This window comes from Macrotis lagotis, chromosome 8 (assembly GCF_037893015.1).
Source record: "Macrotis lagotis isolate mMagLag1 chromosome 8, bilby.v1.9.chrom.fasta, whole genome shotgun sequence".
NCBI lineage: Eukaryota > Metazoa > Chordata > Mammalia > Peramelemorphia > Peramelidae > Macrotis > Macrotis lagotis.
This window is the reverse complement of record NC_133665.1, coordinates 53,505,560-53,527,897: the sequence shown is the minus strand read 5'-3', so window position 1 is coordinate 53,527,897 and position 22,338 is coordinate 53,505,560. Positions and strand designations below refer to the sequence as shown.

General features: G+C 50.8%; 3 protein-coding genes across 5 annotated transcripts; 2 read left to right on the top strand and 1 right to left on the bottom strand.

The window, feature by feature from the left end:
* The first annotated feature begins 592 nt into the window (after window positions 1-592).
* WDR24 (WD repeat domain 24) lies at window positions 593-13,925 on the top strand. The gene is made up of 9 exons (XM_074197082.1): window positions 593-1,304; window positions 5,135-5,312; window positions 6,188-6,860; window positions 11,229-11,344; window positions 11,458-11,579; window positions 11,744-11,848; window positions 11,954-12,291; window positions 13,234-13,418; window positions 13,521-13,925. Exons 1-9 carry the CDS (start codon window positions 668-670, stop codon window positions 13,687-13,689), a joined length of 2,523 nt encoding a protein of 840 aa, XP_074053183.1. The 5' UTR covers window positions 593-667; the 3' UTR covers window positions 13,690-13,925.
* A 340-nt stretch (window positions 13,926-14,265) lies between these two features.
* On the top strand, window positions 14,266-16,034 carry JMJD8 (jumonji domain containing 8). Of its 3 annotated transcripts, none has more exons than XM_074197079.1 (9): window positions 14,266-14,397; window positions 14,600-14,689; window positions 14,770-14,818; window positions 14,917-15,013; window positions 15,126-15,194; window positions 15,296-15,415; window positions 15,481-15,548; window positions 15,662-15,774; window positions 15,847-16,034. In XM_074197079.1, the coding sequence occupies exons 1-9, from the start codon at window positions 14,279-14,281 to the stop codon at window positions 15,884-15,886; spliced, it is 765 nt and encodes a 254-aa protein (XP_074053180.1). In that variant the 5' UTR covers window positions 14,266-14,278; the 3' UTR covers window positions 15,887-16,034. The 3 variants fall into 3 exon arrangements, with proteins under 3 accessions (XP_074053180.1, XP_074053179.1, XP_074053181.1); XM_074197078.1 differs by having other exon boundaries at window positions 15,640-15,774; XM_074197080.1 differs by lacking the exon at window positions 15,296-15,415 and having other exon boundaries at window positions 15,640-15,774.
* Window positions 15,385-22,251, bottom strand: STUB1 (STIP1 homology and U-box containing protein 1). The gene is made up of 7 exons (XM_074197077.1): window positions 21,844-22,251; window positions 18,990-19,188; window positions 18,701-18,866; window positions 17,628-17,718; window positions 17,252-17,308; window positions 16,956-17,072; window positions 15,385-16,847 (listed from the first exon to the last, which is right to left on the bottom strand). Exons 1-7 carry the CDS (start codon window positions 22,021-22,023, stop codon window positions 16,722-16,724), a joined length of 936 nt encoding a protein of 311 aa, XP_074053178.1. The 5' UTR covers window positions 22,024-22,251; the 3' UTR covers window positions 15,385-16,721.
* Window positions 22,252-22,338: the final 87 nt, after the last annotated feature.

Sequence of the window (22,338 nt, the reverse complement as noted above, 5' to 3'; positions counted from 1 at the left end):
AAACCCCACTACAAATGGGGGCACGTTGCCTTCGGCTCGTCCACCCTTCCTTTACCCCGTTTATGTTACTGGACTGCACTGGCTCCTGTCCCATTGCCGACTCCTCAAAGCTTCTCATCGTCCTCTTTTTCCTCTATTTCAACTTCTCCTTGTCTGGCTGAGCTTCATCCTAGCATTTATGAAACGGCGCCCGCCCCAAAGGGCCCTCTGGGGACACAGGACCCAGTTAGAGCCTGGAGCAACCTGAAGGGGGAACTGGGCGGCGTCTAGGCCCTCCAGAACCGGAAGTGATCCTCAGAACGGAAAAACACCGGATGTCACGGGTGGGAGGGACCTTAGGGGCCGGGCCTTTGTCCAGAGGGGAAACTGAGGTCCACGATATATAAGATTGAATAGAAAAAAAAAATCAGCCTGGTGCCAAAGACCCCTCTGGAGGGGGCGGGGCTTGGTTGGTCAATTGGAATGTGGCTGGCACCACCGACTGCCGCCGCCCCGTGCCGCCCCGCCCCGGCGGAACGATCGTCGCCGGCTGCCTGCGGCGGCGACGGCGGCTCCTTGGAGACGGACCACTTCCGGTGGCTGGGGGCGCGCCAGGCGCGTCACTTCCGCCGCGGCTCTCCGCTCCCTGGTCCTCCCGGGCGCTCCCCGGCCGCGTCCCGCCCCCCGCATGCTCCGCGCGCCCCCTCCTCTCCCCGCCGCAGCCCAGCCCCGCTCCTCCTCCTCCTCCTCGGGCCCCTCGACCCTCCTGCCCTCCTCATGGCCCCGGAGGCTGCCAGGACCTGAGCGCCGCGGCCCGGGGCAGCCCGCGTGCCAGCAGGGCCCAATGGAGAAGATGGCCCGGGTCACCACGGCCCTGGGGGGCAACACCCTGACCGGCCGCACCATGTACTGCCACCTGGACGCCCCGGCCAACGCCATCAGCGTGTGCCGGGACGCGGCGCAGGTGGTGGTGGCCGGCAGGAACATCTTCAAGATCTACGCCATCGAGGAGGAGCAGTTCGTGGAGAAGCTGAACCTGCGGGTGGGCCGCAAGCCCTCGCTCAACTTCAGCTGCGCCGACGTGGTGTGGCACCAGATGGACGAGAACCTGCTGGCCACGGCGGCCACCAACGGCGTGGTGGTGACCTGGAACCTGGGCAAGCCTTCCCGCAACAAGCAGGACCAGCTCTTCACGGAGCACAAGCGCACGGTCAACAAGGTGTGCTTCCACCCCACCGAGGCCTACATGCTGCTCAGCGGCTCCCAGGACGGCTACATGAAGTGCTTTGACCTGCGCAAGAAGGACTCGGTCAGCACCTTCTCGGGTGAGAGCGGCTGGACCGGCCCCTCCACTCCCCGGGACTAATCTTGGGCAGGTTCTCCAAGCTTTGGCTGGCCCTCTGTGAGCAGCCCGCTCACCGGCCGTCTTCCTTTCTTTGCTCTCTCTTATCTCTGTAAAACAGTGGAATCTGCTAGGCACCGGGAGAAATACCAGAAGGGATGGTCCGGCTTGAACTCAGGAGCAGGGAGATAAACATAGACCGAATCCTGAGATTCAAATTAGAATGGTTCTCTTTTTTTTTTTAATAAAAACTTTACATTTCTACTTTAAAATTGACCAAGCCATCCCAGAAGGCGGTATAAGTATTATGTTCAAGTAGCGTTTGACGGATGACTGAGGTCCAAAGACAGACCAGGTGATTTCCTATCAACCCTGACTTCCTATAGGCTCTTCTGGCAGGTCTTGCTAAGCTAGGAGTGTGAGTACAGTTCCAACAATGAGCTCTTATTAATTAAAGGCCAGCTTAGTGCAAAAGGGGCCCATTACCAGGTGTTTTATCAGAGCAACTTTTGAAGGACTGAAGGAATCCCTTCTTACACACCTCATTCCCCAGTTCTGTATGTCTTCACTCATATGATCAATCATGGGCAAGTTCTCAAAAGAGAATATTTGCTTCTGAATAGAACAGGGAAGACTTCTCATGGAACACAGATTTGAGCTACTTTTTTTTTTTTTTAGTTTTTGCAAGGCAGTGGGGTTAAGTGGCTTGCCCAAGGCCACAGGGCTAGGTAATTAGTAAGTATCTGAGGTCGGATTTGAACCCAGGTACACCTGACTCCAAGGCCATTGCTCTATCCACTGTGCCACCTAGCCACCCCCTGAGCTACTTCTTGAAGGCCAGGCAAACTGAATTGTTAAGAGGTTAGAGAAGGGCAAAGGCCCATAGGTTAAAGTATTTACCTACTGTTGTTTACTAAGTCCCTTTTTGTCCTTTTAACTGAATCTTTCTTTTAAAACAAATGGGCAAATGGGGTTAATGGCTTGCCCAAGGCCACACAGCTAGGTAATAAGTGTCTGAGACCGGATTTGAACCCAGGTACTCCTGACTCCAGGGCCGGTGCTTTATCCATTACACCATCTAGCTACCCCTAACAGTAATATTCTTGAGGGAAGGACTGTCATACCCCACCCAAAAGGAAGGCAGTGTAGCTAGTGTACTAGGTGTGGAATTAAGAAGACCTAGGTTCAGATTCCGCCTCTGACATTTGAAATTTACATGGGTAAGTCACTCAGTCTCTCAGAACCTGCCTTTCTCATCTGAAAAACAAGGATAATAATAGTTGTCCTACTTGTTTACAGTCTTATTTAGAGGACCAAGCATTATAACGTATGGGAAGTACTTTGCAAACTTCAAAATGCTATTTAAATGTCAGTTATTAATAATAAAACTTAGAGAGTTTTCCATTTATAAAGGACTTTTGCATACATTTGCATTTGATCCTAATGTATTTGTTTAGTTTTGTGATTTTACTGAAAGTAATAATAATAATAATAATTATTATTATTATTATAGTAACTCATGTTTATTTGTATATGATTTTACAGTTTATAAAGTCCTTTTCCCACAACAATCTTTTAAGATGGTGAGACTCCTGAGACTCAGAAAAGGACAATGATTTGCTCAAGAACCCTTTGCTGGTCAGTGGCAGATTTGAGACTCTTAACTCTCAAGTCTGTTGAGGTCTATTCATAACCACACTATAAGAGTGAGGATGAAATGTGATCCCTGTCCTTGGAAAGCGCACCTTGAAATTCAAGGACCATATCCATTTGATTATGTGTATCCAAAACTAAGTACAGGTGGGTACAGAATAAATAAATATAGCATTACTCCAGAGCTTCCTCTCTGTGGCATTAGTCAGCTGTGTCCCTTAGCTGTGATTAGCAAGAGCAGATAGTGAGAGCCTTCCTTCTTCAATTATTGAACTCTGAAGGACCAAGGGGAAGCTAAATGCTATTTAATTTACTCTCTAGTGAAGAACTAGAGTAAGTTTTGTTGAAGCCCCAGTGACTTCAACAGATAGAACTTCCCTAAGAAAAAAAGAATATTTTAAATATTTGTGCTTTGATGAAGATTCTCAGAGGTAGCATAGAAACCACTCTGTGACTTTCTTTAGGTGCCAGATGGTAAAGATTCTTGGACCTGTCCTGGTAGCAGATGTAATTCATTCTTCATTCCATCTGGAGAGGAGAGTTTGAATGCTCAACCAGTAGCTTAATATTTGGAGACTGGGGTCTGCTCTGACTCCTGATCTTGTCTGACCTATGTTTGGAACCTATTTGCCTCCACTCCATTCTTCTGTACAGTGGGATCAGAACCTTGCTCATTTCCTCCTGTTCAGAAAGCATTTGGAGATCATAAGTGGGTAATGCTCTGAATGTTTTCTTCTAAAGGATATTTAAATATTTGAGGGTTGTTGGAGTATCCCTTAGCTCTGGAGTTTTTAGCTAAAGTGAAAACACATAGGAGGTCCTGGGGGGATAGAGGGGGGATAAAGGGGGGGGGGGGGAAGCTAGTGTCTGGTTGGGACTGCCTTACTGTAGTGGAAGGAAGAGGCCCCTTTTAAATGTAACTTTTATTTTTAATTAACAAGCATTTACTTTCCTCTCCCTTCTTTTCCCCCTCTTGGTTTCCCCTCCCTCCCTCCCCCCATGAAATTCTCATTACAAATATGCTTAGATGTTCAAAACAAATTTCCACATTGGCCATTATCCAAAAATATTTGTCTAACTCTGCATTTTGAGTCCATCACCTGTATCAGATGAAGAGAATGCTTCTTCATCATTCTTCTGGAATTGTGGTTGGTCTTTGTCTTTACAATGTTGTTAATGTAGACACTGGTTCTTCTCACTTCACTCTGAATTAGTTCATTTAGTTCTTAATGGGTTTCTCTGAAACCATTCTTTTCTCATTTGTATGGCAAGATGGTATTCCATTTATATTCATTTACTATAATTTGTTTAGCCATTTCCCAGTTCCTAGGTATCCCCTTAGTTTGAAGCTCCTTGCCATTCCAAAAAAGGTGCTAGAAATATTTTTTTACATATAGTCTCTTTTTGATCTCTTTGAAGTTTAATCTTACTAAGTTGTATCTCTGAATGAAAGAGTATAAGGAATTTAGTGCCATTTTGGGCATAGTTCCATATTGCTTTCCAGATGCCTGGACTAATTCACAGCTCTACCTATAAGAATTCATCAATGTTCCCATTTTCCTGCAGTCACTTCACATTTGTTATTTTCCCTTTTCTTTCATCCTTTCCATCTGATGGAAGAGAGGTAGAATTTCAGAGTTACTTTATTTTGCATTTCTGTAATGAGTGATTAGGAGAATTATGGCTGTTGATAACTTGAATTTAGAAAGGGCCCTTTAGGAGAGTTATTGGTTTATATAAGTCCTATAGTCTTCTTGCCCCTGTCCTCATACATCTAATGACATAATAAATATCACTGCTCTGGAAGGTCACCTCTGGGGCTTTGGTCTGGTTTAAGTCCAGTTTACCTGGGGACCACCAGGTGTACCCAGCCTCTTCATTTGCAGCTGCCCCAAAACTGCTGCTCTATGGGCCTAAAGAAGCTTTAGCACATATTTGACCCTGCTCCTCCATATCACACTGCTTTACCCATCTTCCACCCTTGAGACTGAGTGAAAAAACTACTTTCTCTATGTTTGGAGTATTGGGAAGTAAGGAAAGGAAGGGCATGGGAGAGGAAAACCAGCACAGGATGAGAACATGGATGGAGTTGGCTGGGTCAGATTAGTGGTTGAGCTGGTTTTACTAGAGCTGCCACTTTCTCCTCTTTTCTCCTGTCAGGTCAGTCAGAGAGTGTACGGGATGTCCAGTTCAGTATCCGTGACTACTTCACTTTTGCTGCCACCTTTGAGAATGGCAACGTGCAGCTCTGGGACATCCGGAGGCCAGACCGATATGAGAGGATGTTCACCGCTCACAATGGCCCTGTCTTCTGCTGTGACTGGCACCCTGAAGATAGGTATGGAGCAAAGGGCAGTCAAGGCTGTCCTGGGCAGAGGGAAGACCTATCAAACCCTTCAAAAAATAGGGCCACAGTGTTGAATGGTGGAAGGTACTTACTTGAGAGGTTAGATAGTCCACCCCAAAAGAGGAAACCAACCTGGAGAGAGGTGAAGGGATTTGTCCAACATGACACTTTATGTGGGACGGTGGGATTGGAATTTGGGACCCTTGATCCTAAAGCCTACGTTTACACCTCTACATTGTACAACTTCTCATTTCTAGAGTGCTTTATAAAGCACCTTCATTTCTTTTCTCTCATTTTATCTGACATAACAAGTAATATGAGAGTAGGGAATTTTATCCCAATTTTATTAGTGGAGGTATTAAGACATAGAGAAGAAAAATTTATTGCATGAAGTTGCAACCTTTAAGTCAGGGTGCTGGAAGTAGATAGTACCTGACCCTGGCTTGGTCTTATTTCTACTATGCCATAGTAGACCCTCAAATACCAGCTGTGCAGCCCTTGTGGAGAGGTGAGATCTGGAAAGAGAATGAGCTGGAGCTAGAGCAACTGTATGAACATGTTGAGAACTGGCTTTTGAAGAGTGATAGAAAATCCTCATTCTGGGGCACAATTGTAATTAAAATGCTCCTTCTGGTTTATTTGCCTTCCTATTCTCATCAGATGTCCAAAGAGGTAGCAAAGAACTGGTGCAGATAGCCCCTGACCTGAGCCCCAGCCTCACTCTTTGACCTCAGCCATATCAAGAACAGGGAGAGAGAGGATAACTGTAATGAGGAGAGTTAAGGTGAAGTGGAAAGAACACAAATAAGTGGCTATCTCAGAGAATCAGGGAAGCCCTCCATTCCCATACCTCCTTCATTTCACAGGGGCTGGTTGGCCACAGGGGGACGTGACAAGATGGTAAAAGTGTGGGACATGAATACAAACAGGGCCAAAGAAATCTACTGTGTGCAGAGCATTGCCTCAGTGGCTCGGGTCAAGTGGAGGCCAGAATGCAAACATCATCTGGCTACTTGCTCAATGATGGTAGACCATAATATCTACGTGTGGGATGTGCGAAGGCCTTATATTCCCTCAGCCATGTTCGAGGAGCATCGAGATGTCACAACTGGCATTGTGTGGCGCCATCTTCACGACCCCTACTTCCTGTTGTCAGGTTCCAAGGACAGTACCCTCTATCAGCACATTTTCAAAGATGCAAGCCAACCCATTGAGCGGGCCAACCCTGAAGGCCTGTGCTATGGGCTCTTCGGGGACTTGGCATTTGCAGCCAAGGAGAGTTTGGTGACAGCTGACTCAAACCGTAAGCCCTACCCAGGGGACCGGCGCCACCCCATCTTCTTCAAGCGCAAGCTGGACCCCACAGAGCAGTTTGAGTCGGTGTCATCCAGTGCTCTGAGTGTCTTTGAGACAGAGCCAGACAGCAGTAGTATGGGCTGGTTTGTGGACACAGCTCAGCGCTATGTTCTGGCTGGCAGGTCCTTGGCCGAGCTCTGTGATCACAATGCCAAAGTTGCCAAGGAGCTGAGCCGAAACCAGGTGAGTTCCAAGGCTGGTAGAAATGGCTGGTCCTGGACCCATTCAATTGGGGGGGTCAAGGGACTGTGACACAGTTAGCCTTCATTCACTATAATGCGGCAGCTCCTGAGCAATGGTAGAGCTTAAGCAGTATTGGGCACAACTTGTAATAATCACCAAATATTTATAAAGTGTTTACTATGGGGCAAAAAATTTGCTAAGCTCTGGGGACACAATGTAAGGCAAAAACAACAGTGCCCTCACAGAGCTTATGTCCTAGAGGGTGGACAACATATATATATAAAGAGATAAATACAAGGTAAATACAGAGTAGATGGACAAGACCAGGAAAGACCTCCTGCAGAAAGAGACCCAGGACAGAGGCTTGAAGGAATCCTGGGATTCTAAGAGGTGGTAATGAGGAGGAATAGCATTCCAGGCAGTGGCAAAGGCAGTGAGACAGGAGATGGAGTGATAACACTGGAAAAGTAGAAAGGGTCCAGCTTAAGAGCTTTAAATGCCAAATCAAAGGACTTTGTATTTGTTCCAAGGGGAATAAGCCATTGGAGTTTATTTAGTAGGAGGGGTATGTCCAAACTTAGGCTTTAGAAAACCACTGACAGCTCTCTGTTTATTTGATTGGAGTGGGGGGAAATGTGGCAAGGAGTCTGTGTGAGCAGAGATGGGATCCTGACCCTGGGTGGGGGAAATGTAAGTAAAGGGAATGTAAACATGACCTAGAGAAAGCAACATTAAATTGAAATAAAGAAACCAAGTAGCTACATCAGACAAATGATTTATTTAGCAAGGCTCTCAGTAGGCAAAGACCCAGAACCTTGGTTTCTCCAAAGCTTAATATACAGTTTGGAGGGAATAAAAAACAGGATTATAGGGATTGAGAAACCTGTTTTCTTATTAGTGTAGGGGATTGGAAAGTGTCGGGGTGAGAGGGGGAGGGATAGTTTTGTGACATTACTTAGATCGGTAACTGGGGAAGGGAAGTAATCTTGGGTCTTATCCAAAATCAGGTGACTTACAGCTGAAACTTAGCTTCACAAAATGTTGGATTAAGGTAAAATGTTATTTTTAATGTCATAGTAGAAATAAAAAGATTTAAGAATTTAGTGAATATGTGAGGTGAGTGAGAAGGATGATGTAAAGATGATCTTGAGGTTACAGAACTGGGTGGTGGAGGTTGGTGGTACTCTGCAATAAGAGAAGTCAAGAGGAGGGATTGAGAGATAAAGATGAGTTCCTTTTTATACAGTTGAGTTTGAGTTGCTTATAGGACATTCATTTCAAAATGCTGAGATAAGTCAGTTTGTACTGGAGCTCAGAAAAGAGACAAGGGATACAATTTGTTTATCAAGTGACATTTGAACCCATGGGAGCTGATGAGATTTCCTAAGTGAGATAGTATAGAGAGAAATGGGAAGGACCCAGGCTAGATCCTTGATGGCACCTACAGAGATAGGGCATGGCAAGGAGGAAGATTCAGGAAAGGAGACTGAGGAAGAGTGGTCACACATGGAGAGATCAGTGTCATGAAAACTCTTAGAGGAGAGAGTATCCAGAAAAAGCAGGTGCACAGCAGTGTTGTTCTAATTCCCAAATGAGAAAGTTCATCTTTGGAACATTTAGAAGGAAGTATAGGCAGATTAGACTTTCAGCCATTTCTTAAAAACCTAAAATATGCATTGTCCAACCTCAAAGTTCTCTGGTACCCATCAAGGTATGGAACTACCCCTGGCATCTCTAAGATGGTGCTTGGAAAGTACAAACTCTGGTCGGTTCCATCATGGTTGATGGACTTTGCACACACTCTTGGTGATGGGCACCAAATTAACCATGTTCACAGAGATTCACCCCTCCAGTCACATACCCCTTCCCCCAGATTGACTTGCAGGATAGTAATTTGTTAACTCTACCATGTGATCTCTTATTGGAGGAAGTGCTCATATGGAAGAAATCATAGCTTCTTGAAGTAAATGAGTGAAATTCCCTGAATTAAAGTATATAAGTGATAGTTGCCCTCCTGGGCAATTTAGTAGGTCTAGGGTTGTTTTTGAGCCTTTTTTCAGCAGAAGGCCATGACTTAGCTAATGACCCACCTCCTCCAGGAAACATTCCCTGACAGCTTCAGCCCTCGTGGCCTTGCTTCCTTCCAAACGTTTTATCTCAAATCATTAGTACTTAATCACTTCCTGTCCTGTAGTCCTTACTAGTGGATGAGATTTTTCTCTCTTGCTAGACTTCAAGTGCTTCAAAAGTGAAGACTCAGTTCAGTTTACTACCTGCTTATTTACACTTAGGGATAAGATACAGTGGTAGACCTCCCAAAAAAAGGTGCAAAGGTGCTATGAGATACTTTCACCGACAGGTATATGAGAGAGGCAAAGTCAAAGCATGTGAAGTAGGAACATTTCATTGTGGGGAAGACCAGGAAGAATTCATGAGAGAAATGGTGCTGGAGCTGAATCATCTCCACAGCACAGAGCCAAGCACATAGTATGGAGTTAATAAAGAGTGGCAAATGAAGTAAGCCTGTGGTGGAACCTCCATGCCTTCCAAGGCCTTGCTTTGGAGGCAGGAGTTCACAGGTACAGAGATGGATGGGAATGCTCATCACACTGACAGAAATCGTGATAGGCTAGAACACTGGGCTGAGAATACTAAGATTAAATTTAGAGTCTTAATACATGTTCAAAAAAAAAAGCAATTTTCCAAGTATAAGAGGTGTTGTGGATAAGTTTTATTTGAAAAAGATCTAGGGGGTTTAATGGACTACACACTCAATATAAATGAACAGTGTGATAGAGCTGCCTAAAAACCAGCTTGATCTTGGAGGTGACAATCCCACTGTCCTCTGTGCCTCTCTGGCCATATTGGGAACATCATGTTCAGTTTGGGATACCACATTTTAGGAAGGACATCAATAAACTAGAAAGAGTTCAAGGGGTGGCAACCAAGCATGATAAAGGTCTTGGAGTCAATGCAGCAAAGACACTGGCTGAAGGAAATGGGGAAGGTTAGCCTGGAGAATTGATAACACAGCAAAGACACATCTCTCTGCCTTCATTTATTTGAAGGGCTATCCTATGCAAAAGGGGAGAAACTTGTTTGGGTTTGCTTCTGAAAGTAGGAGCATAGGTGCAAGTTGCAAACAGGCAAATCTAGTGTTGATCCTAAAAATCAGAGGTGTCGAAAAGTAGAATGACCTTTGAAGATAGAGAGTCCTCAGGCAGAGCTAGAGGCCACTTATGTGTGTGGGAGTGGGGATTGGTTTCTTGACTGAGTTGGATGAGATAACCCCTAGAATTCCCTTTCAACTCTAGAATTCTGTAATTTTGTGATTCCCCAAATCAGCTGCATTCACAGGGATCTTATTCAAGGCTGGGGCATAGGTTAGCTTCCTGGTACTGGATGGATTAGATGGGTGTATAACCACTTCCTTGGCCATTCAAAGCCCTCCATGGTATCCAACTTGAATCTTCAGTCTCATCCTGTTCTCTAGTGTCTGGGTGACCAGACTGGACTTTGGATGGGCCATCTTTCTTGTTCCTCTGGGATCTCCTGCACCTTTCCCATGCCTGTAAGGGATGTTTCTCTTTTATAATTACCCTCCCTCATGGTCCCTTCAGGGCAACTGTGGTGTGACCTTGCCCATGAAACTTTACTTTCTTCCCTCCCTGAAGATGTAGGTAATCTCTGTCTCATATTATTTTTTTTATAAATACTTTTACATATTTTTCTATCACCTAAATTTCTCCCTGTATCTTTTTTCCTGCTTCCAGAGAACTATTACATATTTTTAAAAGAAAAAGAGGAAGAGAAAATGAATCAGCAAAACATCAAAAAAATCAATCTCAAAAAAAATCTAAAAATATTATCATGGTTGTTTGTGCATATTTTAACCTGTCACCATCACCTTCACCCAATTCCTTAATGGGAAGAACCGCTATTTTTCATCTCTCTATCTTTGACATTTATAATTGTCTCTTATATAAATGCTTGCTGAATTGATAACTTTGTACAGTAACTGCATTCCTGAGTTAGGTGATTGAGGGATCTAGACTGAGAGGATTCAGATGTGTGCCTGGAATTTTTCACTTTTACTAGAGTGAGAGAGGACTGTAAGGTAAAGGTTAGACTTTCCTTCCATTTAATGCAGCAGAGTCTAGCCAGCAGCAACTCCAGAAAGGTTCCTGGAGATCTGGGCCCTTCATTTAAATATGGGAATCTACCTCCTGAGGAAGGGAAGACATTTACTTACTGACTTCAGGCTTAGGTAGGTTGATTTTTTTTTTCCTCCTGTCCTGTTTTCCCCTCACCCCAGCCTCCTTCTTCAATGTATGATCGGGGCTGTTGCTTGTTCTTTCTTTGGAGTAGGTTGCTCAAACATGGACCATGCTGAGAATTATTTACTGCAGTCCTGGCACCATGCCCTCTGCCAACCTGAACCACAGCATTGGGAAGGGCAGCACCAGCCTTCCACTTATGAATAGGTAATCAAGGGGCGGGGGGAACCTGGTATAGGCAACACTACCTTCCACCTGCTTGGCTCATTTTCCCTCCTCTGAGTTTCACCGCTTTCCCCTCTTGCCCCCATTCCAAAAAGCTTCAGCTTGAAGGACATGGCCTCTGGGATGGGGAGTGAAGCCCGTCTGGATTGGAGCAAGGGAGAAAACCGAAGTGAGAACATCCTACTGGACTCCTCTACCACCCTCATCACTAATGATGGTACGGCGGCTTCTCCCTTGTAGGCCTCCTGGCAGTTATGTCTCCCTTGCCTAGGATAGAGAAACTTCAAACACTACCTGATGATATATATGAGTGAAGGGGCTGGGGGTGTATGGTTGTATTCAGTTCTTAGGGAACTCTGATTCCTCTTCCTCCCTTCACAGAGAATGAGGAGACAGAAGGCAGTGATGTACCTGCTGACTACCTCCTGGGTGATGTGGAGGGAGATGAAGATGAGCTGTACCTGATGGATCATGAGAATGCCCACAGTAAGTGGTAGCAGGGCCTGGGTGGGGTTGTCCCAATGGGGTCTGTCAGTGTGGGAAGTGTCAAACATTCCTCAACCTAATGATATGTCTGCCTCTGCACCGCAGCGGAGGAGCCAGAGTATGTGCTGCCCCAGGAAGCCTTCCCTCTCCGCCATGAGATTGTGGACAATCCCTCTGGTCCTGACCACTTGCAGGACAAAGCTGACTCACCCCACGTGAGCGGCAATGAGGCAGAGACAGTGTCCTTGACTCCCGTGGAGTCCTTCTCACTAATTTCCATCTCTCACACACTCTATGAGAGCCGCCTGCCTCCTGACTTCTTCAGTGCACTGGTTCGGGACATGCTGCGTTTCTATGCTGAGCAGGGTGACGTACAGATGGCCGTATCTGTGCTGATCGTGTTGGGCGAGCGCATCCGAAAGGAGATCGATGAACAGACTCAGGTGCCCTGATCATGTGTTCCGGGGGGACTGGTGTAGCAGAGCAAGAGCAGAGCTACCACTTTGGGGCCCCTGTGTGAGCTGGTCAATCTTTATGAACTCCCATTTTTTTTTTTTAGTTTGGAATTATATAGGGAAAGTGTTTTATAAATCTCAAAAACACTATAAATAATGGGAGTTGTTACTAGCCATGAGTGCTTTTCACCTTTACAGATGGGAGTTCATACTCCTCCTGCCCTACTCACTCTTGTCAATAAGGGTAAAGAGAGGAGAAAGAAAGAATAGAGAGATCAGAAATTGGGCTGAATAAATAGTTAAGCTGGAATAGCCAGATGACATTCATCAGAAGTGGTCAGTAAGTCCTAAGAGGAGGCAGCTAATTAGGAGTTTGGGTCAGTTCAAACCCTAGTGTAAGACTTGATCCTTAAGCTGTAGGGTGGTCTTCACATAGATTTCCAAGGCTTCTGTTTAGATTAAATTTAGCCTCACTACTCAGTAATGGATTATATGCACAACAACGCCAGACCTTATTGCAATGGGGTAGTTCTGGGTGCATTACTGTAACATGCATCCAGTATCTTGCACTTTACAAAGCAGATTCCCATCCATTCTTTCATCTGATTTTTACAACATCCCTACAAGGGGGCGCTTAGAATCCCCATTTGGTGAATGGGGAAAACAAAGGCCCAGAGAAGCAGTCTTGCTCAAGTGGAGTGGCTAATCAAGGGTCTGGGGTTCAGGTCTCTGACTCCTGACCCTAGACTCTTGATACTTTACCACTCAGTTGCCCCAGGTAGGGGAGTCCAAGGAATCTGCCACTTGTCACTCTTCAGCATGGGAGAAGTTGTACTCTCTACTGCCCTTGACCTATCCACCACAGAGGAGTGTCATAAGAGGGCAGACCAGGCAGGCTCCCTCTGCTTTAACTGAACTTCTGTCCCCCAGGAACACTGGTATACCTCCTATATTGACCTGCTGCAGCGATTCAGGCTCTGGAACATATCCAACCAGGTGATCAAGCTGAGCACCTGTCGAGCCATCACCTGCCTGAACCAGGCCTCCACCACCCTGCACGTCAACTGCAGCAACTGCAAGAGGCCCATGAGCAACAAGGGCTGGATCTGTGACAGGTTAGAGGGCGGGCTGGGCTGGGGAAGGGACTCGGGGAGGCCGCTGGAGCGAGGACAGCCTTCCCGGGCCATGCCGACGGCTTTCTTTTTTCCCCGTGACAGGTGTCGCCAGTGTGCCAGCACTTGTGCCGTGTGCCACCACGTCGTAAAGGGTCTGTTCGTGTGGTGCCAGGGCTGCAGTCACGGCGGTCATCTACAACACATCCTCAAGTGGCTAGAGAGCAGCACCCACTGCCCGGCGGGCTGCGGCCACCTCTGTGAATACACCTGAGCCCCCGGGAGGACCGAACCGTCCATCCTCCTGGCCTTTACAGTCCCACCTTGAGGTGCCCTGCCCCCGGCCCTCCTCCGAAGGGGGGAAGGAGGGGTGCGTCGTGCCATCTGCTGCTTGGACTGAGAGCCGGGAGGCTTCCATCAAGACTGAACTGCCAGCTAGTCAAGGCTTCCCTCCGGTCTCAGTTTCCCCATCTGTCAAAGTAGAAATCCGTAATTGTAGAACAGTGGCGAGAGAGGCACTTTGTAAACGAGTCGTTACTGGAGGCGTGGGGGTCGGTGTTACCGGGGCCGGTGGGGGCTGCTTTCGTGACAGCCCCCTCTGAGAGGGCGGCCCTGCCCGGGAGTCTGGGGCCGGGGCCGGGGCCGGGGCCGGGGCCGGGGCCGGGGCCGGGGCCGGGGCCGGGGCCGGGGCCGGGGCCGGCATGGCGGGGCGGGGCCCAGGCCCGGTTTGGAAGGACGGGAAAGGGTGGGGCCGGGCTGGGCGGGCGCCGGTGGGCGGGGCCGAGTGCGGGAGAGGATCACGGGAAAGGGGCGGGGCCTCCCGCGCGCGGAGCCTTCTGGGGGCTGTAGTCCTCGGGGCCGCGATGCCGCGCGGAGCTTTGCGGCGGGGCCGGGCCCCCGCAGTCCTCGGGATGCGGCTCCTGATCCTGGCGCTGGCGGCCCTGGCCCGGCCCGCGGGCGGGACCTCCGTGCGCGGAGGCTGGTGAGCACGCGGGCGGGCGGCCCGGGGGCCCCGGGGGCAGCGGGCGCCAGTTTGGAGGCGACTCTCCAGAGCGCACTGCGGGGTCCCCGCGGGCTGGGCTCGGGGAGGAAGCCGAGGGGCGGGCCGGCGGGCCGGGGCCGAGCGGGAGCCCGGCGACCCCCCACCCCCGGTCTAGAGACCCCCCTCGGCTGCGCCCCCGCAGGGACCCCAGCGGCCGGCCGGCCCCGGAGGAGGAGGAGCCGTGCACCGTGGACAGGAGAGCCGAGCTGACCTACGCGGACTTCATCCGCCAGTATGTGGGGGGCGGGCGCCCGGGGCCCGGGGCAGGGGCGGGGTGGCGCGGGCGCCCGTGACCTCCGGCCCTGCCCGCAGGTACGCCTTCTCCAGGCCCGTGATCCTCCAAAGACTCACCAACAACTCGGTAAGTAGGGCCCGGCCCCGCCCGGCCGCCTCGGGAGGGCGGGCACACCCGCGGGGGGCCGGGCACGCGCGTGGGCCCTGAGAGCCCTGCCCCCCCAGCTGTTCCGGGACCTGTGCTCCAGAGAGAAGCTGCTGGCGGAGTTCGGGGCCGCGAGGATCCGCCTGAGCACGGCCAACACGCACTCTTACCACAAAGGTGAGCCGGGCCGCCGCGCCCGCCCCGGCCCCGGCCCCGGCCCCGCCAGCCCGCCCAGCCCCAGCCCCGGCCCCGGCCCCGGCCGCCCTGACGCCCCTCCTCTGGCCCGCAGTGGACCTCCCGTTCCAAGACTACGTGGAGCAGCTGCTGCGGCCCCAAGACCCGCGCTCGCTGGGGAACGGTGAGTCCCGGCCCCCGGCCCCGGCCCCCCCCCGGCCCCCGGCCCCGGCCCCGGCCCCGGCCCGCCGCGCTGGCGCCCCTGCAGCTTCCTTTCCCCCGCAGACACGCTCTACTTCTTCGGGGACAACAACTTCACCGAGTGGGGCAGGCTGCTCCGGCACTACTCCCCGCCTCCCTTCCGGCTGCTGGGCACCACGGCGGCTTACAGCTTCGGGATCGCGGGTCAGTGTCCCCCCGGGGCGGGAGCTGCTGGGAGCGCACACCTGCTCATGAGCCCTTCCCCACAGGTATCGGCTCAGGAGTGCCCTTCCACTGGCACGGGCCAGGCTACTCGGAGGTGATCTTTGGACGGAAGGTGAGGCGGGAAAGTCTCCCAAAGAAATGGAAGTCTATTAACAGAGAAGTCACCCAGTTCTGACCAAATCCTCCTTCCCCATCTGCAACAGCGCTGGTTCTTGTATCCCCCAGAGAAGAGGCCCGATTTTCACCCCAACAAAACCACCTTGGCCTGGCTACGAGACACATACCCGACGCTCCCCGTCACGGAACGGCCTCTACAGTGTACTGTCCGGGCTGGCGAGGTCAGAGGGGATCACTTTATTGGGGGTGTAGGAAGAAGAAAAGGCCTGTGCTAAGTTTCATCCCATCTCCAGGTGCTGTACTTCCCTGACCGTTGGTGGCACGCCACCCTGAACCTGGACACCAGTGTCTTCATCTCCACGTTTTTGGGCTAGAGGCGGCAGCATTTTTCCAGTCTGAGGCTGACCCACTGCCACCCTCCATCTCCAAGTACTGTTACTTTATTGCCACAATTTCCCTATAATGAAGTAATGGTGCTGGCTCCGTTGCCTTGTGTCTCTGTGACAACCACTTTCTGCCCTCTTGATTAGGGCTGGAAGACAAATCGGCATGAAGTGAAGGGGGAAGAGGTAAGCACATGTCCCATGGGGTTTCAGACCAAGAAGAAGAAATCTGTTCAGAGGGTGTCAAGTGAGAGGAAAGAAGGCTGGCTGTAGGCCCTTGTCTCTTCTTTGCCTGGCCCAGCCCCTTCAGGGCTCACACCAGCTCAAAGGCATATTGCTCACAGATTTTATTACCCTCCACAGAGCTTCTTTCAGTCCATTCCTATTCCAGCCCCTTCAGACAGTGCAGAACAGGCTAAGAGGAGCCAGGGAGAGCCCTCCCCCAGGGCCATGGCTCAGAACAGGTAATGGCTGTTAAATGAGAAAGGAGGGAATAAACACCAATTAGATATATAGGGAAAAGGAAGTGGAAGGTAGGTGCTAGAACTCATGCTCTATCCATCCTCCACAACAGGAACCTGACCAGTGCCAGGTTAAAGTCTTGCCCTCTACAACTCCAGCAAGCCCCCAAAGCCCAGTCCAAGGTCCCCAGTCCACAGGCAGTACAGAGAAGGGAGGCTGGCTCAGTCCCCAGCAGGCAGGTCAGGGTAAGAGATAGACCAGATGGACAGTAAGGCATGTTGTTGGCCCTGGGGGACAGGGGCTCCAAGGAAGAGACCAATGCTTCAGTAATCTTCTACCCAGCCATTCTCAGAAATGAAGGCATCAATCACTTCTTTCATAGCCAGGTTGGGGATGAGTTGCTCCTGGGTCAGGGGACTTCTGGTCACAGGGTCAAAGTGGCCCACTCGCTGGAGACAGAGAAAAACACATGCAAGACGGTGGCTGTACTAAGGAGCCACCCATGACTAGGTTCTAAGCAGTGCCCAGGGAAGCCAGCCTTGCTGGCAGCTCCTTACCTGCAGATGCTCCTCAATATCTTTTCTGTCATATGTGATGCCACTGGGGGTGATGCATGGCTCCCGCATCAGTTCAAAACTGATCTTCCCACACAAATAGTCTGGGATGTCTCGCTTCTACCACAGGAAGAAAAGAGAAGAGCTCAGGGTGGGGGTCCTTCAGCTTGGGCTGTTGCCTCCTCGGGCAGTAATCCTGGTCTGGTCCGCCCCCCACCCCCCCAGTATCAGGAAGCTCAAGGAAGCAGAGCATATGGGAAGGCGACCAAAGTGACAAAGGGCTGGGAGTCTGTCTTTACCTTTCTCTTCTCATCCACCTGAGAGAAAAGCTCATCCATATCTGCCAAGTACTTGTCCTGAAAAGGAAAGCACCCGCTTCACTGGAAGTCCTGCCCATAGACACAAGTGCCCAGCCACCCATGCCTACAGCACTGGACCCACATACAAAGTAAACCTGGGTTTAATGACTAGGGAAGGGAAGGCACATGGGTCTTGAATTTCCTTCCCAGGGTCTGGGCTCTGTTCCATACCACAGAGCCTAGGCGTGCCTGTCATCCCAGCTGCTGTCAATAGCGGACCTCCACCTGGGCAGGACAGTTGTGCTATCTCGATCTCCCCTTCTTGCCATTAGGTCTAGATACACAGGGCAAGGATAGGCTGGCAGGACAGGCTCACGTGTTTGGCTTCGATGCTGGCCTGCTGGGCACGGTTCCGGTTTTCATCTCCATTCTCTTCCTCTTGGCTCCGCTGACACTCCTCCAGCTCCCTGGGGAGGCCAAGGAAGTAATCCATCAACAAGCCTTTACTGAGCACCTATTTTGTGTGTCCAGCCCTGTGCTCTGCTACGCTGCAGGAAATACAAGACAAAATGACAGGGTCCTCCAGTGGGTGAGCCAAAGTCGGCCCACACAGAATAACTACTCCCCCAGGCTATCTTCCCAGGTCACTTGGAGCCACAGGCCTCATCCACTTTCTCCAAACCCTTGAAGCATTTAGTTTCTGCCACACCCCTGAAGAGGGATCAGTCCAGAGCTCTGTCACCATAACTCCATCTTAAGCTTTACCCCGACAGTAGAAACAACCAGCCTGAAATTCAAACTATCCCAAGTGGCATCATGTCCAAGACTGATGCCAGAGTAGGGGGTAGTGGTACTCGCAAATATCTGAACCGATTCCACTTTGCCTCTATTTTCTCAGTTACTAACTTGTATGGTTCCCACCAGATCCATATCTGCTCCAGGCTCCCTCCATCTACTTGGGACACAACATTTCTCTGGGCCTTCCCTAATATTCTCCTCCTCAGACATGCCATTTTTTCTCAAACTCAGATCTCCCCTGACATAAAGCTGTCTAGATGCCATGCTCTATCCTCCTCTTAAGAGTGTATGCTCCTTGACCAAGAACCGTTTCTTATTTCATTTTTGTAATGCCAGTGCAGAGAACCAAGGAGACCTGCCTCACATACCCACTAGGGCCATGACCACAGTCACTCAACAAGGTAGGGGCCCCAGGTCACTCGGAGGCTCCAGTCACAGACCAGTCTCTGGAGGGAGTCTCTTATAGGGAGAACTCCTATCAGGCCCAGACCAATCCCCCTGTGCCCCCATAAAAGTGTTTTACACTCATACCTGGGCTGATTCAGCCTGGGGGAAAGTGAGGGTGGTCTGTCCTAAAACTTTGTTTTCCCCTGATCCCTGCTTGGAAGGCTTGGAGTCCTATTGTAGTCGGACCCTTCCTGACCCCCTCACCTCTCTCTCTCTGCCATGATGAGCTTGGTGAGATAGGCGTGAAGTTCATTTTCCTGGTGAATACGCCGTTCCTCGATGCTGTTCCAACGCTTCTTCTTGGCAATGCGCAGTGCACTTGGGATGTCGTCCCCAAAGTTCAGCCGCTGCTCCTTGGCAAGATTGTAGGCTGTGGGAGAGGGTGGATGCTACTGGGCACAAGACCTTGCTTGGACTCCAGGAGAGTGGGCCCTGGGGAGAGGGGCCTGGGGCTCTTGTCAAGAGTCCTTACAGCCCGGTGGGCCTGGCTCACCTCTCTGCAGGTTGGCAATGGCTTCGTCATAGTTCTCCATCTCCAGCTGGCACTGACCCAGAAAGAAATGGGCTTTCACTGACTGACCATCCAGCTCCAGAGCATGTTTGCAGTCGGCCAGCGCCTTGTCGTGCTGCTGCATCTTCAGATAGCACAGTGCCCGGTTGGTATAATAAACAGCCACAAGGGGATTTCGGGTCTGGGTAGGGGAAAGTGGGACAGCAGACCTTTAAAAGTTTTTTTAGAAATCTTAGCCTGGCTTCTCAATTCACTCAGGGCAGAAAAGAAGCGTCTTCCTCTTCCCCCTTAAAAACCACTATAAAAAATTTCATGGAAAGCTGAGATGTTACTGAGATTCAAGTCCATGTTTTCTGACTCCCTAGCTCATCAGCTGCCCTAATCCCAGGTTCTTGGGCATCACACCCTTTATCTTCTCAAGCTATGTCTGATCAGGAAAGGCAGGTGAGATGCACTCTGACAATACTGGAATGTCTGAGCCAATAACTGGACCTTAGTGGTGTCACACCCACCCACCAGTGGGGATCCATAATGAATGAGCTGAATGAAGTAAGCATGTCTCAGTAGCCATCAATTAGGGAAGCCTGAAGACAAGATCTGGGCAATGTAACTCTTCACTGGTTATTATTATGAAGAGGCAAAGAGCTCAAGCTACTGGCTCCTGGAACAAGGTCACAAGAACTAAACTGAGAAAATGGAGTTGATCGGGATGACTACTGTGTGAGCCTTGTGATACTGGAGGTGACAAGGGGAGGGGAGTGGAGGAAGTCTGTTCTCTTCCAAGGCTGTGCCCTATCTCTGTTCTCTGCCTTACAATTCTTCCAGCCAGCTTCTCTTAGCTGTACAGCTCAGAAACAGTGGGGCTCTTGAAACAGGGAAGAGCAAAATGGGATGGGAACCCCAAAAGCCCACAGAACCCTTCTATTGGTCAAGGACAATGGAAAGAAGACCCTATTCAAAGTGCAAGGGATGTGAAATTTGTTATCTGCCTGGCTCAGCCCTGCCTTCTAAACTCTTTCTTCCATCGAAGTCTGAATCAGACAAGATGAAAGACATGGAATTTACTTATTTTACAGGAAAGGAGATTTGGTTCTTAAGAGTTCACTGCAGGAAAAAAATGGGTATTATGGGGCTGTCAATTATGAAGCATTTAGAGAGTCACCTGAAACCCACCTTTCCTAGAAACCCACCTTTAGTCCTGGCTAGGTTTTCTAGATCTCCCTGGGTGATACCTGGCAGTCTGCTCTCAAGTGAAGTCTCTACTCCTCTCAGCTTTTCAGAGGCCTTGGTTTGTGAATGGGCCTCTTCCTAAACTCAAGTTCACCCATGAGTCAAGTAGGTCATTAAGCTACCTTCACAGTCCTGTAAAGCATGTTCAGGAAGCCAGGCAGGTGACAAGTACAGGTGCTACATTAAGGTAAATAGAGATAAATAGAAAGCCCCATCAGCTAAGTAGCTCAACAGCCTGAATCACCAAATGCCCCACCTCACACATTCCTTCTCTTTAAATTTAGAATCAGGAAGAACTTTAAAAGGTAATTTTGCATTCCTTTCTTTTACATAGGAAGAAACTGAGTCTCAGAGCTGGAAAGGGGATTTTAGATGAAGTGACAGGCTTGCCGATAGTCATACAGATAGTAAGTGGCAAAACATTCTTTCCAGGAAACCCTAAAGCCTCAACTACCTGTCAAAATCATAGAGATATTTTAGAAGTTATTCCTTTGCTGGAGCTTCAGAGAGCAGGCTTTCATTGGTGAGACTCAGCTGAGACTCCTGTGACCACTAGGCTACTCTTCCTGCAACCTCAAACAGTACAGAACCCTTGGGATTCTTTTTTCTCCCTAGAGAAAATCCTTTCTAGATTCCTCCTCCTGTTTTGTCCTTTTAGATCCTCCTTTGCCCTATTCTTTAACACCCTATTCCCCATTTTTCCCTCCTCTACTCAAAGACTGTTCTGACTCACTGAAACCAGCCACCTGAGCTGAAGGCTTGGGGGCCACTGGCTCTCCAAGCCTAAAGGATTCAGGGGAAGTGGCCAGCGAGACCCTGGAAAATATGAGCCGGCCCCTTTCTCCATCCCTTTATCACATGAATTCCAAAATGGCATATTCTGGAAGCAAACAAGTTCAGAATCCTTCAGGACTGGAACCCTGCCCTGATATTTACTCCTCCGCAGCACTAGAACAAAGTTCTGCGATTCAATAAATGCTTTTTTAGTTTTTTCCAGCGCATAAAACACTTGTTAAAAAGCAACTACACGGGGTGGCTAGGTGGCGCAGTGGATAGAGCACCAGCCCTGGAGTCAGGAGGACCTGAGTTCAAGTCCGGCCTCAGACACTTAGTAACTGCCTAGCTGCGTGGCCTTGGGCTGTCACTCGACCCCCTTGCCGTGCAAAAAAAGAAAAATTTTAAAAAAAAGGCCAACTCGGAAAACAACCCTCAGTTGCCCCACTTTGCGCCGAGGCTCCTCGGGCCTTGAGAAGCCGCAGCCGCAGCCCCAGAGGCGACTCGCGGGCGCTGCCAGGGCGCGGCTCCGGGGCTGCGAGGGGCACCGGCTCCCCCGGCTCCACCCGGCTCCCGCGACTCCCCCGGCTCCCGCGGCTCCCCGGTCCCCGGCTCCCCCGGCCCACCGGCACCCCCGGCTCCCGCGGTTCCCCCGGCTCCCCCGGCTCCCGCGGCTCCCCCGGCCCACCCGCTCCCGCGGCTCCCCCGGCTCCCCCGGCCCACCCGCTCCCCCGGCTCCCCGGCTCCCGCGGCTCCCCCGGCCCACCCGCTCCCCCGGCTCCCGCGGCCCCACCCCGGCCGCCCGGCCCGGGGCCCCGCCCGCCGCACTCACGATGGCTTTGCTGTAGCAGGCCGCGGCCTCCGGGTACTTGCGGCCCACGAACAGCCGGTTCCCCTGCTCCTTCAGCTCCTGGGCGCTGGGGCTCTTCTCGGGGCTGCCCGCGCCCCCGCCCCCCGAGCCCAGGCGGGCCCCGCCGCCGCCGCCGCCCTCCTTTTCTTCTTTCCCCTTCATGGCTCCGGCCCGGCCCCGGCCTCGGCCTCTACCCCGGCCCGGCCCCGTGATCCGATCGCGGCCCCCGGCCCCAGCCGCCCGACTCGGGTCCGAGCCCGGCCTGGCCCCGGGCGATGCCGTCGGCGGAGAGCCCGCGGCTCCGAGCTCCGGGCTCCAGATGCCCCGAATTCTTCCCTGCGGAGCCCCAGCGCCGTCACCCAACCGGAAGTTCCGGCCTGGGGAGCCCTCGGGGGTGGGACGGAAGAGGGGGGCGGAGCCGGAAGGGGAGGCGGGAGCCTGTGACGGCGGACGCCGGGAGAGGCCGGGCCTCCGGGG

What these genes read in the sequence shown, in the direction of transcription:
- WDR24 (XM_074197082.1), top strand. Translation starts at nt 668, where the DNA reads ATGCTCCGCGCGCCCCCTCCTCTCCCCGCCGCAGCCCAGCCCCGCTCC. An exon ending in CACCCTCATCACTAATGATG is followed by an intron (nt 11,580 to 11,743) that starts GTACGGCGGCTT and finishes CTCCCTTCACAG; the next exon opens with AGAATGAGGAGACAGAAGGC. An exon ending in GGATCATGAGAATGCCCACA is followed by an intron (nt 11,849 to 11,953) that starts GTAAGTGGTAGC and finishes TCTGCACCGCAG; the next exon opens with CGGAGGAGCCAGAGTATGTG.
- JMJD8 (XM_074197078.1), top strand. Translation starts at nt 14,279, where the DNA reads ATGCCGCGCGGAGCTTTGCGGCGGGGCCGGGCCCCCGCAGTCCTCGGG. An exon ending in AAAGACTCACCAACAACTCG is followed by an intron (nt 14,819 to 14,916) that starts GTAAGTAGGGCC and finishes CTGCCCCCCCAG; the next exon opens with CTGTTCCGGGACCTGTGCTC. An exon ending in GTACTGTCCGGGCTGGCGAG is followed by an intron (nt 15,775 to 15,846) that starts GTCAGAGGGGAT and finishes TCCCATCTCCAG; the next exon opens with GTGCTGTACTTCCCTGACCG.
- STUB1 (XM_074197077.1), bottom strand. Translation starts at nt 22,023, where the DNA reads ATGAAGGGGAAAGAAGAAAAGGAGGGCGGCGGCGGCGGCGGGGCCCGC. An exon ending in CCTGCTACAGCAAAGCCATC is followed by an intron (nt 19,189 to 21,843) that starts GTGAGTGCGGCG and finishes TCCCCTACCCAG; the next exon opens with ACCCGAAATCCCCTTGTGGC. An exon ending in CATTGCCAACCTGCAGAGAG is followed by an intron (nt 18,867 to 18,989) that starts GTGAGCCAGGCC and finishes CCTCTCCCACAG; the next exon opens with CCTACAATCTTGCCAAGGAG.